This window comes from Orcinus orca, chromosome 11, assembly GCF_937001465.1.
Source record: "Orcinus orca chromosome 11, mOrcOrc1.1, whole genome shotgun sequence".
In the NCBI taxonomy this organism is placed as follows: Eukaryota; Metazoa; Chordata; class Mammalia; order Artiodactyla; family Delphinidae; genus Orcinus; species Orcinus orca.
In genome coordinates this window covers 45,583,886-45,596,811 of record NC_064569.1, presented here as the reverse complement: position 1 = coordinate 45,596,811, position 12,926 = coordinate 45,583,886, and the positions used below count along the sequence as shown (strand labels likewise).

The following is a 12,926-nucleotide window of genomic DNA, read 5'->3' as shown; positions in this document are numbered from 1 at the left end:
TTTAGTGATATAACAAAACCTTTATTCTCAAAAAACAGAAAAAACAAAATCAAAAACAAAACCAATAGTTTCTGTCTGGCCCTTGCCCCAGCCCTCCTACCCACCCACATTTCCTCCTTTTGGGGGGGACCTGTGATGCATGCATAGGGCTGGGGGCTGAAGGAACCTGTGTTTCTTGGGCAGAAAGAAGTCTTTCTGAGTCTAGGTTCCCTCCTGCAAGTTGACACTCCCAGCCTCGCCCACCCTCCAGATACACCAAGAGGGAGGAATTCTGGGGCGCTGCCAGAAGGATTGCCCTGAAGTTCCTGGGGGAACGGAGTGGCTGAGTCAGCACCACCCCCATGGCCTTCATCAGTTAGAGCTCATCTTCATCCAGCTTGGCAAGTCTGGCTTGGCAGGGAGGGGCGTTTGGAATTGGTGGAACTGGAGGAGAGTCATGAGGAGCTTGGGGGATGTCGCTGGAGGCCTGAAGAGAGACTCAAGTCAGAGGATCAAAAAAGTTCAGGAATCCACCCTCACTCCTCTCTTGTCAGTGTAAGCCCTAGTCAAGCCACCCCCTCTTGCCAGACATCTTAGATTATCTGAGACCATCAGCTTCTCTCAGGGTTAAACTGGAGTGGGGGAGGGCAAGAGATGGGAAGTAGGAAGGGGCAGACAAAAGGAAGGTGGTGGAAGAAAGGAATGATACGGGGAAAGGAGGTTTGGGGATCCTGGAACAAGAGAGGACCTCCCCATTCTGCCCTTACAACCAGGGAATTCCATTCCTCATACCTGTGTGTCCAGGGACAGGGGGACTCTGGCCACCTGCCCTTTGGGAAACAGCAGCAGGGAGGGAAGAGAGCCATTGATGGGTGTGTGTGTGCTGACCTGGGCCCGATCTCCAGGCAGAATTCTCCCGGGGCTCCCCACCCCAGGAGCTCCTGGCCGTCCCAGGCTGTTTGTCTGGCTCTCCCGTCTCTGGTACTCAATGGGTGACTGCAGTGCTGGGGCAAACGAAGGAACAGAAGGAGGGTTACAGCAGAGACACGCCCTTTCCCAGGGGCTCTGCTCTCAAGGACTGTCCACCAATGTAAGTCGCTTGAGGCTTTAGGGGATTCTGAGTTACTAAATCTTGAGCTAGTTGTGGAAAAGTGAGGATGAGGGATGGGGAGAAGCTGGGGTGAGGGCAGGGACTGGAGATTGGGCGGTGAGGGATTCAGGAGATCCAAGGACCAAGGGAGGATGTCGGGGAGGGAGGGTGAGAGCTTCACCATTGAGAAAGTCCCGCTGGCTTTCCAGGATCTGAGCCACTTGCTTGATCCAGGCCTGACTGACCGCGGGGTCTGCAGTCTGCAGGACATAGCGCTGGATCCCACCCTCTGGCCCTCTGGAGGTCAGTGCAAAGCGGCAAGGGTCGCCTTGGAGGTTCCCCTCCAGTCCCAGGCAGCTCACCTGGATTGGCAAATAAGAGGTAGCCCCCAAATTCTTCAGGCCCTCTCTGGTTCCTGTCCCCTCCAACAAATCCAAAGAGGATGTGAGGGGCCACCGTCCTCTCAGAGGCCTCCCCTATCCCAGTCAGACCTCTCCCTTGGGACACCCTCCCCACCTTGATGCTGCTTTTGTACACATATCCAGGCTGCGTTCCACCTCTCACTCCTCCTCCCAGGGCCTCGCTGAAGATGATGATTTGCTCAAAGAGGAAGACACGTCTCTCTCGACCCCGAGAAGACAGCAGCCCCCCAGCCTCGGGCTCTGTGACCCAGAATGTGTCCTGGCCCAAGAGCTTCCCCTGAGCAGTCAATTTGCCCTGAAACCAAAGGAGAGTGGCCTTTGAGAAAAACAATAAGAGAAAAGCGGCAACTCTCTGCTCCTCCCTCCTTCCCCTGACACTCCCAACCAACCATCTCCTGTCAGCCCCAGGAGAGCACAGTTCCCTGTAAGGATCTCCTGAGTGCTCAGCCTGGGGCAGAAGAGCATTGCTCCATCCCTGTACCTCAAACCCCCGCAGTCTCCCCAGGGTCATCATGTCATTACAGCGCTTGGGTACGAAGCACATGACCTCCACAGCTTGCTGGGACACAAGTGAAAAGAAGAGCACTGTCATCATTGGGAAAGAGGCGTCTTCAGACCATGTCTCTATCGCCAACCAGCCTTCCCCTTCACCACCCGTGGAGCTGGAGGAACCCAGGAGACTAAGAAGATGAGGTGTGCGTGGTGTGTCCTGTGAGATCTGGGAGTACTCACCTCCAGCTCTTCAGTTTCCATCCCAGCTCTACTATAATACTTGAGAAAATCCTAAGACACAGAGAAGAAATGCTCAGGGAGGTTATGAGAACATCCTCAAAAGCCCTCACATCCTCCCCTGAGGACACAGGTGAGGGCCCCCAGGAAGTCTGGGTGGGAGCCTTAGGAACCCTGGGGAGACGAATGAGGAAAGGGCCATCCCAACCAGCCGTGCCCCCAGGGAACAGGTGGCCCCGACCTTGAGCAGCAGCTGGTATTTCATGATCCTCTGCACTGGTTTGATGAGGAGGTCGTTGAGCTGCAGGCGGTGCCCCAGCTGCTGCCGGAGCTCCTGGGGACAGGGACAGATGGGGTGGTTTTGCAGCCTGGAAAGCCTGCTCATGCTGACGATTCTGTCCCCCTTTCCCCAAGGTATCTCAGCCACTGACCTCAAAATAGCTGTCCCCAAATTCTGATACCACATGCTCTGACTTGGGCTTATTCTGACAGTACACCACGTACATATGCAGGCGGCGCTCCTAACAGGAGTAAAATTCAAGAAAGAGTAGCGTGAGTGAGGAGAGAGGGCACATCTCCAGAAAGTCCTGACCCACTCCCAAGCCCCTCCCCTCCTGGGCCCCACTCTCTCAAGCCTCACATGTTTGATGAATAGCTGAGCCAGCCAATCAGGATCCTTCAAACACCTCTGTAACTCCTGCAGGAAATAGCTGGAGGGGTAGGGAGGGAAAAGGTTGGTCAAATACCCCTACTCCAAGCAACTCAGCGCTGTCTGCCCTGGTAGTGTTCCCCGCAAAGTCTCTCCAAACATTCCTCAGGCAACGATGGGCCCGTGGGTAGGATACAGAGACCACCAGACATACGCCCCTTCCCCTCGCTCTCAGGGATCCATCACTCACTCTCGATGCCACTCGTAGATTTGCTGGATGTTCCCAAACACAATCCTGTCACGACCTCGAAGATTCTCGGGTACCCCCTGAGCAGCCATGGTGGCCATGTAACCCTGTGGGAAGGTTGGGTGGGAACGTGAGTGTGTGGAGCCAGTCCTGGTGGGAACCTCCCCTCCCCAAGAAGTCCAGGATGTAGGGGAGACTGGGAAGGTGGGACAGAGGAGCAACAAGGCATCTCCTAACATTAGCCCTGGGGAGAGGGAAAGGGCTGGGCCAGGGCTGGGAAGGGAAAGGGAGCTACCTCTACAATCTGCCCCAAGTCGTCCACGTACATTTTCTCTGTCTCTACCAGTTCACTCAGGACGTACCTGGGAAGAGAACAGGTTTAGCCACTTCCTCCCTCCTGGACTAGAAGCCCCTTCATTACCACAGCCAACCTCAGGGGAAATTCCAAGTCTCAAATCTAAAATGTGAGAGACAATCCTCTGGAAGTTGCGCGACTGCGGGGGTCAGGGATAGAGAGTGTGTGGACACTTACATACTCCTTTCCAGAGCCTTCTTCTGGTCCTCTTCGCTCTCAGGGGCTTGGGACAAAGTCTCCTCTTCAGGTGGCTGTAAGGAAGAACATCCCAGAGTAAGCAAATGGATGCCTCTTGGGTGAGGGAAGCCACGCCAGACTCATGTCTTCATACCTGCGTCTTATCCCCAGGGCCCCCCAACAATGTGGTCAGCAGGGTCAGTTCTGGCAGCTCCTCTCCTGTGGCTAAAGCTGGTTCCAGCATCCAGTTCTGGGGGCCAGAGGTCAAGTCTCAAAGGTCAGGGACAGTAGCTGTGTCTCCCCAGTGACCAGTGGCCCCCTCAACCTGCCCTCTCCCAGCACCCTTCATGGATGTCCTACATGCTTCTCTGGTGCTCCCTCCTCACCTCATATGGTCCAGCCTGGCCACCTTCTGCCTCAGTTTCCACACTGAGACAATGTTTAGAATGATCCAACCATCTTCTCAGGCCACTGACTGGCCCTGGGGGTCCCGGGGAACAGGGGCCAGAGCTGAGGCCAGAGCTGGGGCCAGAGGGAGCAGCCAGACCCGAGGCAGCTGAAGCTGAGATACTCCCCTCACTGCCAGCAATGGAATAGGATTCTAAGGGGGTGGGGTAGGGGGAGAAAGGGGGTGATAAATTTTGCTTCAGTTCCAGATTCAGGGTCCCTAGGGAGCTCCCAGAGTCTCTGCTCTGTGATGCTCAGCCCCTCTCCCTCAGGGCTCACTTTCTTGCCATCCTCATTGGAGTTGGCCAGGAGAGAAAATTTCACCAGGACACCCTTGGGAAGAAGGACAGAAAACACCTGGCTCCCTAGGCCTGGAACCCCCAGTTACATGTGGGGGTTCCCCCATATCTGAGCATGGCACCAATATGGGGGTGGGGGCAGCCATCTGGGAAGACACTGGAAGCTGGGGGTGGCCACCTGCTCTCCTACAACCCTCCCCCTTGCAATGGGTACAGACCATTCTCTGAGAAGGGTGGTGGGGGGGGGGAGAAAAAGAGCTTAAGAGCCCATCTGCCACCCCCAGACCCCTCCTCCACCAAGTGCACTAGTCACTATAAAAAGAAAAGACCTCTGCAGCCCACCTTCCCAGCACATGCACAAACCCAATAGAGGGGGCAAGTGAGGAGAGCTCATCGGTGTTATCCTTGGCCTGGGCTCAGGGACAGCAGAGCTGTGATTTGGGAAAAAGCCCCTGGTAGACCCCCCCTCATTCCTCATTCCTCCATCCCCCTGTCCTTCTTCAGATCTGAAGTAGATTCTCAGCAGAAGGATTTCAGGGAAGATGTGGTCTAGGCATAAGGGGATTGTGGATGGGTTTTTCTCACACTCAGTTGAGAGGAGTCCCCTGCCCCTTCCCCAATTTCCTTAACTTTTAACTGTTAGAAATTTGAAGGCAAGAGGGGATCTTAGAGATCATCTATTAGGTCACTTTCCTGGAAAACACAGGTATAGTCTCCAGCCTCTAAATCCCTAGGGCCGGGACAGACACAAGTCCTGAACCCTCAGCCCGCCCCCCACTCAACACTGGGCCCTCGCGACCTTACACTCACCATGTCCCCCCCGGGCGAAGCAGCAGACGCATTTTGCCAGCACTTTTCGGATCACGCGGGGACAGGCACAGCGACCCCCCTTTTGCCCCCCCCGCATGGCGCCCGGGCCCCCCCACACCCCCGACCCGGGCGGGCCATGCAGGGGGAACCACGGGGGGCGGGGACGGCGCAGGGCGCACACCCCCCCTCCCTCCTACCCCGCTCCAGGCTGGGGGAGGCGGGGGGAGGGAGGGAATAGGAAGGGGGGGGTCCAGGGGTAGGCGGAAGTCTGGTCTGGAAAAGGGCTGGGGACTCTGTAGAGAGGGCGGCGCGGGGTCGGGCCGCCGAGCTGGGCGGGGAGGGTTTCCGGAACCCAGTCGGTGCGGGGCCCAGGGTCCAGATGTCCAGCGGGAAGGGGAGGGATGGTGGAGGAGGCTGGGCCGGGATGCGGCAGCCGCTCCAGCTGCGTCTCCGGCCTCCCGGATTGGGGGTAGTTCTAGGCCTGGTCAGGGGAGGAGGCGGGGGCCGACTCCCCGAGTCACTGGCGCTGCGCGGGTCCCCGCCGAGCGGCGAGCAGAATAACAGGCCCCGCCGCCGGGTCGCCGCGGGGAGGGGCCTCTGCGGCCCAGCTCCGCCTTCTCCCTCGCTTTCCCCCTTCAGCCAGTGCTGGGTTCCCGCCCCAATTCCCCCTCCCCCAGGCACCACCTCGTACCCACTCCAAGTACCCAGCGCCTCCGCCCCTCCTCTCTAGCCTGGGCTCCCCAGCCCCGGGTTCCCCCTCCCTCCCGCATCTCCGGCTCCGACTGCGGAGCACTGGCGTGGGGGTTAAGCCCGGCGGCGGGGTCGGCTAGGGTCGCCCCTCGGCCTCTGCGGCGGAGAAGGGCGCGGCGGATGGGGCCTTAGCCTGTGCGAAGAGGTCCTGGGGTTGGGACTGTCTCTAGCCGCGCAGGGGTGGACAAGGTCCCCCAGTAGGGGATGCGTGAATGGGGAGCTCTTTGTGGGGAACACAGCCCGGGTGCCGCCCTCTCGCCGGACCCTTCTTTCCTCCAGGCCCCGGGACTCCAGCTGAGGCTAATCACCAATTAAGGAGAAGTCCTGGAGACTCGGCTGGCGAGGGGCCAGGGGTGGGGCGCGGGGACACTACGCCAGCGGGGGCTCGGGACCCGCTGAGGTGGGGGACACACAGCAGGCTAGAGGGCGAGAAGAAGCGTGGAGGTCTCAGCGTCTATATGGGTCTCATGCAAATTAGATGCGAACCTTTATACTAATACGAGCAGCATATTTTTTAATTCGCCACTTTGCGCAGGATGGCAAACTGTGCCCCACCCCACCCCTAGCTTCTTACCGGGCAGCGGAGCCCAGGCGGGGACCTCGCGTTCGCGCTCCCCTCTCTGATTCCCCTCCGTACAGTTAGATTCTGGCTCGGTCCCCCCCAGCCCTAGGGGGCTTCTCTTCGGGGGCTGCGGGGACAGAGTGATCGTAAGAAACCCGCCCTCCACGGCCAGCCTAGACCTCCCGCTTCCCCTTCTCCCTCCTGTCAAAATCCACTTTGTTATAAAAGGGTCTTCGCCAAGGCTGGGGTGGAGGGAGCAGTTTACCCAAGAACGTGCCTATGATGCTCTTAATGGAACTTTTGGATTCCTGCGACTACCCCGAAGAATTCTTGTTTGCGGGTAAATTGAGTTTGTGGGGTGCAGCCATCCTGAAGCCCCCTAAAGACCCCCGACCCCACCGTGGTCCCCCTTTCTTACCCCCTCCTGCCCGGGTAGGGCGCATGCGCGCAGCATGCCCCCCATGACCCCCAGTATCCGGTCAGTGCGGCCAGGGGCGGGGCGCTCCGGGGGCTTCATGCTGGACCCCTACCCTCCTCCAAGTTTCAGAGCCGAGGGGGCACGGAAGCTGGGGGGCTCTGAGGCCAGCGTGCGTCCGGGGAGTTGCCGCCGCGGAATCCGCCCCCTGCCAGGCTCCGCCCCCACTCCCACCCCAGCCAAACTTTTCAAAAGGGGTAGGGTTGTTCCTTTCTCTGCAACTGTAGTTCAGCAACAAACCCCACTTCATCCTGACTCCGCTGTCGAAGCACGATCCAAGGCTTCGCAGTTTTATCTTGGAGCCCACTAAGTACCTGCCGTTTTCCCAGGCCCTCTGGAGGCAGAGAGCCTGGGGAGGCGCCCAGGGAGTTCCCGATCACCACCCCTTTCTCCCTCTCAGCAGGTCCAGCTCCTCACCCCATCCCCCAACCCCCCACCCCCGGCCCACAGAACAGAACGGGTGTGGCATAGAGAGTTGCATATTTTACTTTATTTTTATTAAATTAAAAGCTACAGTCTGGCGGCGATTCCAGAACAGGGTAAGGAGGCTCCTTCTAGGGGGCAGAGAAGAGTGGGAGAAAGACTGACAAAGACAGAGACACAGGAGAGAAAGGACAAGGTTAAGGGAGAAGGGGTATTGTTTCTGAAGAACATATGCGGCCGGCTCTACGGGGGCTCACAGCAGCCTGACCCCCCTCCCCGAGCAGAAATTCAGCAGTGGAGCAGTATGGGGGGGGGAATCAAGAGACCCTCTCCTCCCCACCCAGGTCCTTTCTCAGCTTAGTCACTGGAGCACATCACAAACCAGAAAAAGCCAAGGGCAATGGAGGGGGCAGGAAGACTGGGAGTATGTACAGGGGGAGGAGGGGAGCAGAGCCTGGGACATCAGACTCTGCCAGAAGGGAGTGGCTCACACTGCACTGAAGCACTCAGCCTGTGGGGGACTGGGGAAGGGATCGCCCCTCCTTCTCTGAACCCCTTCCCCAGTCAGACAGTCCCCTACTTGAGTGATGAGGGGGACAGAGGGAGAGACAACAGAGGCTCCCACTGGGTCCTACTGAAGGAGAACAGCAGGGGCCTCCCAAAGGGGATGTCCTTCAGTCATCGGTGATGCCCTTGGCTCTCAGCTCCTCTTGCACCCGGGTCAGGTAGGTGGGGTCCGGGTACCCAAACCTGGGAGCAAAGAGAAATGAGGGTCAGGGTTAGCCGTTCAGGCTTACTCATATTACCCCCAGGCTCACCCTCATGCTGGTGCCCCATTCTAGCCCCTCCCCACCTTCCCTGAGATTATCCAAACCCAAGATAACTGAGCCCAATTCTGCTTATTTTTGTAGGTTAAGCTGGGCACATTAGGACCAGGATGACTACAGGAGAAACTGGGACAGGCAATATGGTTGAATAGTTTGGGGGTGGTCCTCTCCAGTTAGGAGGCTCCCAGAGAGAAATGGGGAGAAGGGGTGGAGCCAAGGGAAGGGAAGAAGGCGTTTCGCACAGCTGTGGTCCCCCTGTGCAGCTGGTCTTGTGGTGGATGTCGTTCCAGGTGATGACATTCGGTCTCCCTGTGGTCATGGACGTGCCGATAGTGAAGGTGAGACGCTGGTCAAATGCCTTGCGGAACAGGGTCAGCACCTTGTTGCCCTCAGGGCAGTCCGGGAGGTAGGCCACCCGTGTGGTGCCAGGATACCGAACTCCTGGGTTTGGGTGTTCAGCCTGGGGTGGGGGAGGCAGAGTGGGCAGTGAGCAGCTGGGCATCTTGAGGGTCATCCTGGCCAGCCTTCTGGCCGTACACCCCCAGCTAACGCTGATGGGACAGCGACAGCCTTCCAGGGAAGGCGCAACTCTAGGGTCTGGGCAGCAGAAGCCTGTTTCCAGACAAAATCCTCATCATTAAGAGGTCCTTTCTGCTGTCCCGATCCCTCAAGCCTCAATTCAGCAACAAATGAATTCTCAAAAGTAGCTAGGCCTTACTCTCCAGATAACTCAGCAGAAATGTGAAGACTGGGAATAATTGGTCTTTCAGCCTTCGCTTCTCCACCTGAAAACACTCCCAATGCATCTTCCACTGTCTAACCTGTTCTATTTTTCTATTACTCTCCTTCAGAGCTTCCTCATCACTCTGCAAACCCGAACTGGACATTACTCTTTGTCAAGCAGGAAGACACCTTTATGTTCTTGACCACTCCTATTTTAACCTTCCACTGTCATCAAGGTTTTCCCTCTCATAAATCTGGAATGGAGTAACGCTCCCAGCACTGTTAAGGGGGGTCAGACCCTTCCCACCGTGCCTGTCCGCACCTGAGCCACCACGTCCACAGACTTCACCTCTGCCAAGAATAGATGTCAACATCCAAGTTCATCAAAGAAATAGAATTCAATTCCTTTCTCTCATACCTATTTTCACGGGTGCCTTGGGGTCATGGGGATGGAAAAGCTAGGCTTCAAGGGGGCCTCTAGCTCCAGGGCACTTGAGTGGGAAGGCATACCGGGAGACAGCAAGACTGTATCACATCTAACAAACATACTCCCCCTCCCCAGTTTTCCTAGGTCAGAGAACAAGCGCAGGGAAAACCAAAGGGTAAGGGCAGGCCATAGGCTTCTTACCCCCTGGACACCGGGCGGGAAGACGTACTGGATGACGATGGTGCCATACTTCTCATAGCTGGGTAGGAGGAGTGTGGCATCCTTAGAGACCAGCATCCGCCCATTCTGGGGCTGGTTGCCCACCAGCTGCCCATAGAAACGGCCACACATGGGGCAGGCCTTTTTCACCTGCAGGGCCCGGGTGATGCAGCCCTCGCAGAATGAGTGCCGGCACTTCTCTAATGTCTTGGCATTCTGGATCTCCCCCAGACAGATGGGGCAGGTGCTCTCCTGCTCTTCTGCCTCCTCCCGAAGGCGGGGGGGAAGAGGAGGGGGCAGGGGAGGAGGAGGGGGAGGAAGCCCCCGTGCCCCTGGGGGCAGGAGTGGGGCTGCTCGGAGAGGGGGTGGGCCTGGGCGGTGCAGCTCAGGGTGCTCCCCCCCACCCCCCAAAGCCAGGCAGCCCATAAGCTCCCCCTGCCTCTGAGCTTTCTTCAGCTCTTTCTCTGCCTCTTTGAGCAGCCCCTTGAGAGCCTTCCGGGCCAGGTAGAGCCCATTGGGAGGGGCTGGGGGAGGGCCCTGAGGGGAAAGCTGGAGGACATAGATGTCAGAAGTCTCGCCGTCTATGAGAATGGACACACGGTGCTCCTCCCGAAGCCGGGCCAGCCGGGCAGGGGTCTCCTTGCTGAGGAAGTCCCACACAGGCTTGGAGACAGTCACTTTGTTCTTGCAGGTGCCTCCACAGGCTGCCATTCTGGACAGGACGAACGACACTGCCCCCAGGGTGAAAAGGACTCAGGGTGGGGGGTCCCCATTTGACAAATTTCAGTGCCTCCTACTTCCCGTTCCTTTCCAACCCTATATTATCTCCACTCACTCAGAGGTCAACCCCCACCTCCTCCCCCAAGTTCATGTTCTGTTTCCTCTTATCTTTCAAACTCCAGCACCCACTGAAGAGCAAGAAAGCTTCTGTATCTTTATTATCATCCAAGCCGAGCATCAATCTTGGTTCTCCTATACTGCTCCCGAGATCACAGAAACAACCGGCCCCTCCCCCCACATCAGGTGAGAACTGAGTTCTGTAAAAGGAAGGGAGATTTTTGCCCTCCTTTTTGCTCACTTTGATCCTGAAGAGCTTAGAATTGGCATGCAGGCTCTCTCTCTCTGTTCCTGCTCCCTACTTGTAGGTTGTGTGACCTGGTGGGTGGAAAGGGAAAGGAGGGAAAATGAAAAACCCCTTCTCCCATTTCCACAAGCCCCAACCCAGCAGCCCACTTAACAGAGACAGGATCTGGGTGTAAGTTACTGGGAATGGGATTACTTGGAACGTGGAATAGAGGCAGCCAATTTAAAGGTGAAAGTTGAGGTTCCCATGAAAGGCAGATACCTGGAAAGCCCATGGACGATGAGAGCAGCAGAAATCCCTCTGTTTCCACACTCAGCTGACCAGGACTGGGGCAGGGGGAGTGGGGGGGGGGGACTGGGTTAGGATGACAAATGTTACCATTTTCCCCAGTCTGCCCAGAAACAAAACCTCCTCTTTCATTTCCTCTCCTTGTCTCTTGCAGAATTCCATCCCCAGCCACTCTCCAAGTTGCTAAAGAAGGAACTTCAGCATGCTAACTTTCCTCTTCCTCAGCTCTGAGGCTCTTAAGAAAGCCTAGGGGCATGGATAAGAGAAGTCTGGAAGGGAAAAGCCCACACAGATAGAGGTCTTTTTTGCCACCTCCCTCAGGTCACAAGGACAAGAATATTTCCTTTGCTCCCCAATTCCTCGCCCTACTCCACATTCCCGAATAATTCAGCCCGTATTGCTAGGGAGCCTTCCTTGAGAGTTAACCCGGTCCCTTCTGCTGGAGTCTGCTTGGAATGCCAACAAAGTGGCAGCAGCCCCTGCAATAAGAAAGTTCTCGCTGTCGCTGTCACCTTTTAAACCCGGCACGTGAAGTCCAAGCCTGCCAGCTACCTAGGCTACATTTAGGGAGGGGTGGGGCTCAGGCAGAGGGATCCGCTGGAGCAGCCTGATGTTTCCCCGGAGTCTTGCCGTGTTCAGCTACAGAGCTATCCCTACAATACCTCCAAATGCAGCCCAAATAGAAAGAAGGGCCATTAGCGTGACCTCAATTCCTTGACTGATCCATAGGGGAGCAGCTCTCCGTTTGTGCCTCCATCATAGTCCCCTCAAGGCCAGATGCAGCTCAAGATTCAGAAAGTGAAATTGGAACCCTAGAGCCTCGGCTCATACTGTCCATCCAGGTGGAACACCCTCTCCCCATCAGAGAGAAGCCAGGACCTAGGTGTCCTTTGCTCCGAGTCCTGATGGCACAGAAAAGGGAGGCGGGGCCACAGTTTATGCTGGGTCCGATTCCTCTGGGGCAACCCAGGCCGGACACGGGGCCAGTCCCTCTCGCCAGACAGAGGCCGCCCACAGGGGCAGCCAGGAAGGGCCAGGGTCCCTGCGGGCATCAACTGAGGCATCTCCACCCCTCCCCCCACGACCTCCTGCAAGACCCGACCCGGAACCACCTCCCACATGGCCCGCTCGGCAGAGCCCCCGCAGCCCCACAGCTGGGTGGGGTGGATGTCGGCCCGATCGCGGGCCCCAGAACCCCCGAATGGAGGCCAAGGCTGGAGGGTGACAGAAAGAGCATTAGCGGGGCCTGGAAGGGGGCCCCGGCGCCGCGCGCGGGGGAAGGAGGCGGAGGAGGGGGCGCAGGGGGAACCGGAGGGCGCGCGGGGAGGTGTGAGCGGGGCCCGGGGGGCGCGCGGCGGGTGTGGGGGGCGCCGGGCTCACCTACCTCTTGTCAGCGCCGCCATTGCCGGTCACATGACTGAGGCTGTTGCTGGGATGACGGTCTGGGCCTTAGCAACCAGGGTGGGGGGGAGACCCCGAGAAGGTGGCGGGGGGCGGGGGGGGAGTTTGCAGGGGGTGCAGACTGAGGGAAAGGGAAGGAAGAAGGATGGCACCCCCCCTTCCCCTTCACGGGTAATAATCACCGTTTGCTTTGACCCCTTCTATCCACAAGCCCCCGCTCTTCTGCCCCAAAACAAAAATGGAGGCGCCGTCCCAATCTTCGGAGGCTTGGGGTGGTATCGTGGAACCGCGGGTGGGAGGTTAAATCTCTTAGAGACGCCACCCTCCTCGCTTCCCCCTCCCGGGAGGGGGCCCTCTCCCTTTTCTTTCCCAGCCAGCTTCGTGGCAGCTTCTGGGAGGTGGTGGTGGATGGGTGGGTGAGGCGTGTCGCTTAGGTAGATGGGGAAGAGAGGGCAATTTCTCTGTGATCCTTTTTCTAGAAAGGCCTTTGAGGAATATGGAGTAGGAAGAAGAGTAATAGTAAAAAAGCATTGGTTCTAAAAA

General features: G+C 57.6%; 2 protein-coding genes across 11 annotated transcripts; both read right to left on the bottom strand.

Moving 5' to 3' along the window:
- Positions 1-7,134, bottom strand: ARHGEF25 (Rho guanine nucleotide exchange factor 25). 5 transcript variants are annotated; one of them, XM_004276552.4, is made up of 16 exons: positions 6,935-7,134; positions 6,529-6,643; positions 4,035-4,249; positions 3,803-3,898; positions 3,649-3,722; positions 3,412-3,478; positions 3,120-3,223; positions 2,861-2,930; positions 2,652-2,741; positions 2,462-2,554; positions 2,224-2,274; positions 1,973-2,050; positions 1,586-1,786; positions 1,251-1,431; positions 772-983; positions 1-466 (listed from the first exon to the last, which is right to left on the bottom strand). In XM_004276552.4, exons 1-16 carry the CDS (start codon positions 7,031-7,033, stop codon positions 356-358), a joined length of 1,857 nt encoding a protein of 618 aa, XP_004276600.2. In that variant the 5' UTR covers positions 7,034-7,134; the 3' UTR covers positions 1-355. The 5 variants fall into 5 exon arrangements, with proteins under 5 accessions (XP_004276600.2, XP_049550299.1, XP_049550300.1 ...); XM_049694342.1 differs by having other exon boundaries at positions 1,586-2,050; positions 6,935-7,088; XM_049694343.1 differs by having other exon boundaries at positions 868-983; positions 1,586-2,050; positions 6,935-7,088.
- Positions 7,135-7,461: 327 nt separating this feature from the next.
- DTX3 (deltex E3 ubiquitin ligase 3) lies at positions 7,462-12,818 on the bottom strand. Of its 6 annotated transcripts, none has more exons than XM_049694086.1 (6): positions 12,367-12,818; positions 10,956-11,884; positions 10,689-10,765; positions 9,593-10,322; positions 8,484-8,701; positions 7,462-8,164 (listed from the first exon to the last, which is right to left on the bottom strand). In XM_049694086.1, the coding sequence occupies exons 3-6, from the start codon at positions 10,715-10,717 to the stop codon at positions 8,089-8,091; spliced, it is 1,053 nt and encodes a 350-aa protein (XP_049550043.1). In that variant the 5' UTR covers positions 10,718-10,765; positions 10,956-11,884; positions 12,367-12,818; the 3' UTR covers positions 7,462-8,088. The 6 variants fall into 6 exon arrangements, with proteins under 6 accessions (XP_049550043.1, XP_004276598.1, XP_012390940.1 ...); XM_004276550.4 differs by having other exon boundaries at positions 10,956-11,020; XM_012535486.3 differs by having other exon boundaries at positions 9,593-10,341; positions 10,956-11,020; positions 12,367-12,811.
- Between the last annotated feature and the right edge of the window lie 108 nt (positions 12,819-12,926).

Excerpts from the sequence above, each read along its gene's own strand:
- ARHGEF25 (XM_049694342.1), bottom strand. The coding sequence starts at position 7,033 with ATGAAGCCCCCGGAGCGCCCCGCCCCTGGCCGCACTGACCGGATACTG. Across the intron at positions 1,432-1,585 it reads TGTACAAAAGCAGCATCAAG|GTGAGCTGCCTGGGACTGGA; the intron begins GTGGGGAGGGTG and ends TTGCCAATCCAG. Across the intron at positions 467-771 it reads CCCTGTCCCTGGACACACAG|GCCTCCAGCGACATCCCCCA; the intron begins GTATGAGGAATG and ends GTCTCTCTTCAG.
- DTX3 (XM_049694086.1), bottom strand. The coding sequence starts at position 10,717 with ATGCCAATTCTAAGCTCTTCAGGATCAAA. Across the intron at positions 10,323-10,688 it reads CTAAGCTCTTCAGGATCAAA|AATGGCAGCCTGTGGAGGCA; the intron begins GTGAGCAAAAAG and ends CGTCCTGTCCAG. Across the intron at positions 8,702-9,592 it reads TCCCGCCCGGTGTCCAGGGG|GCTGAACACCCAAACCCAGG; the intron begins GTAAGAAGCCTA and ends CCCCCACCCCAG.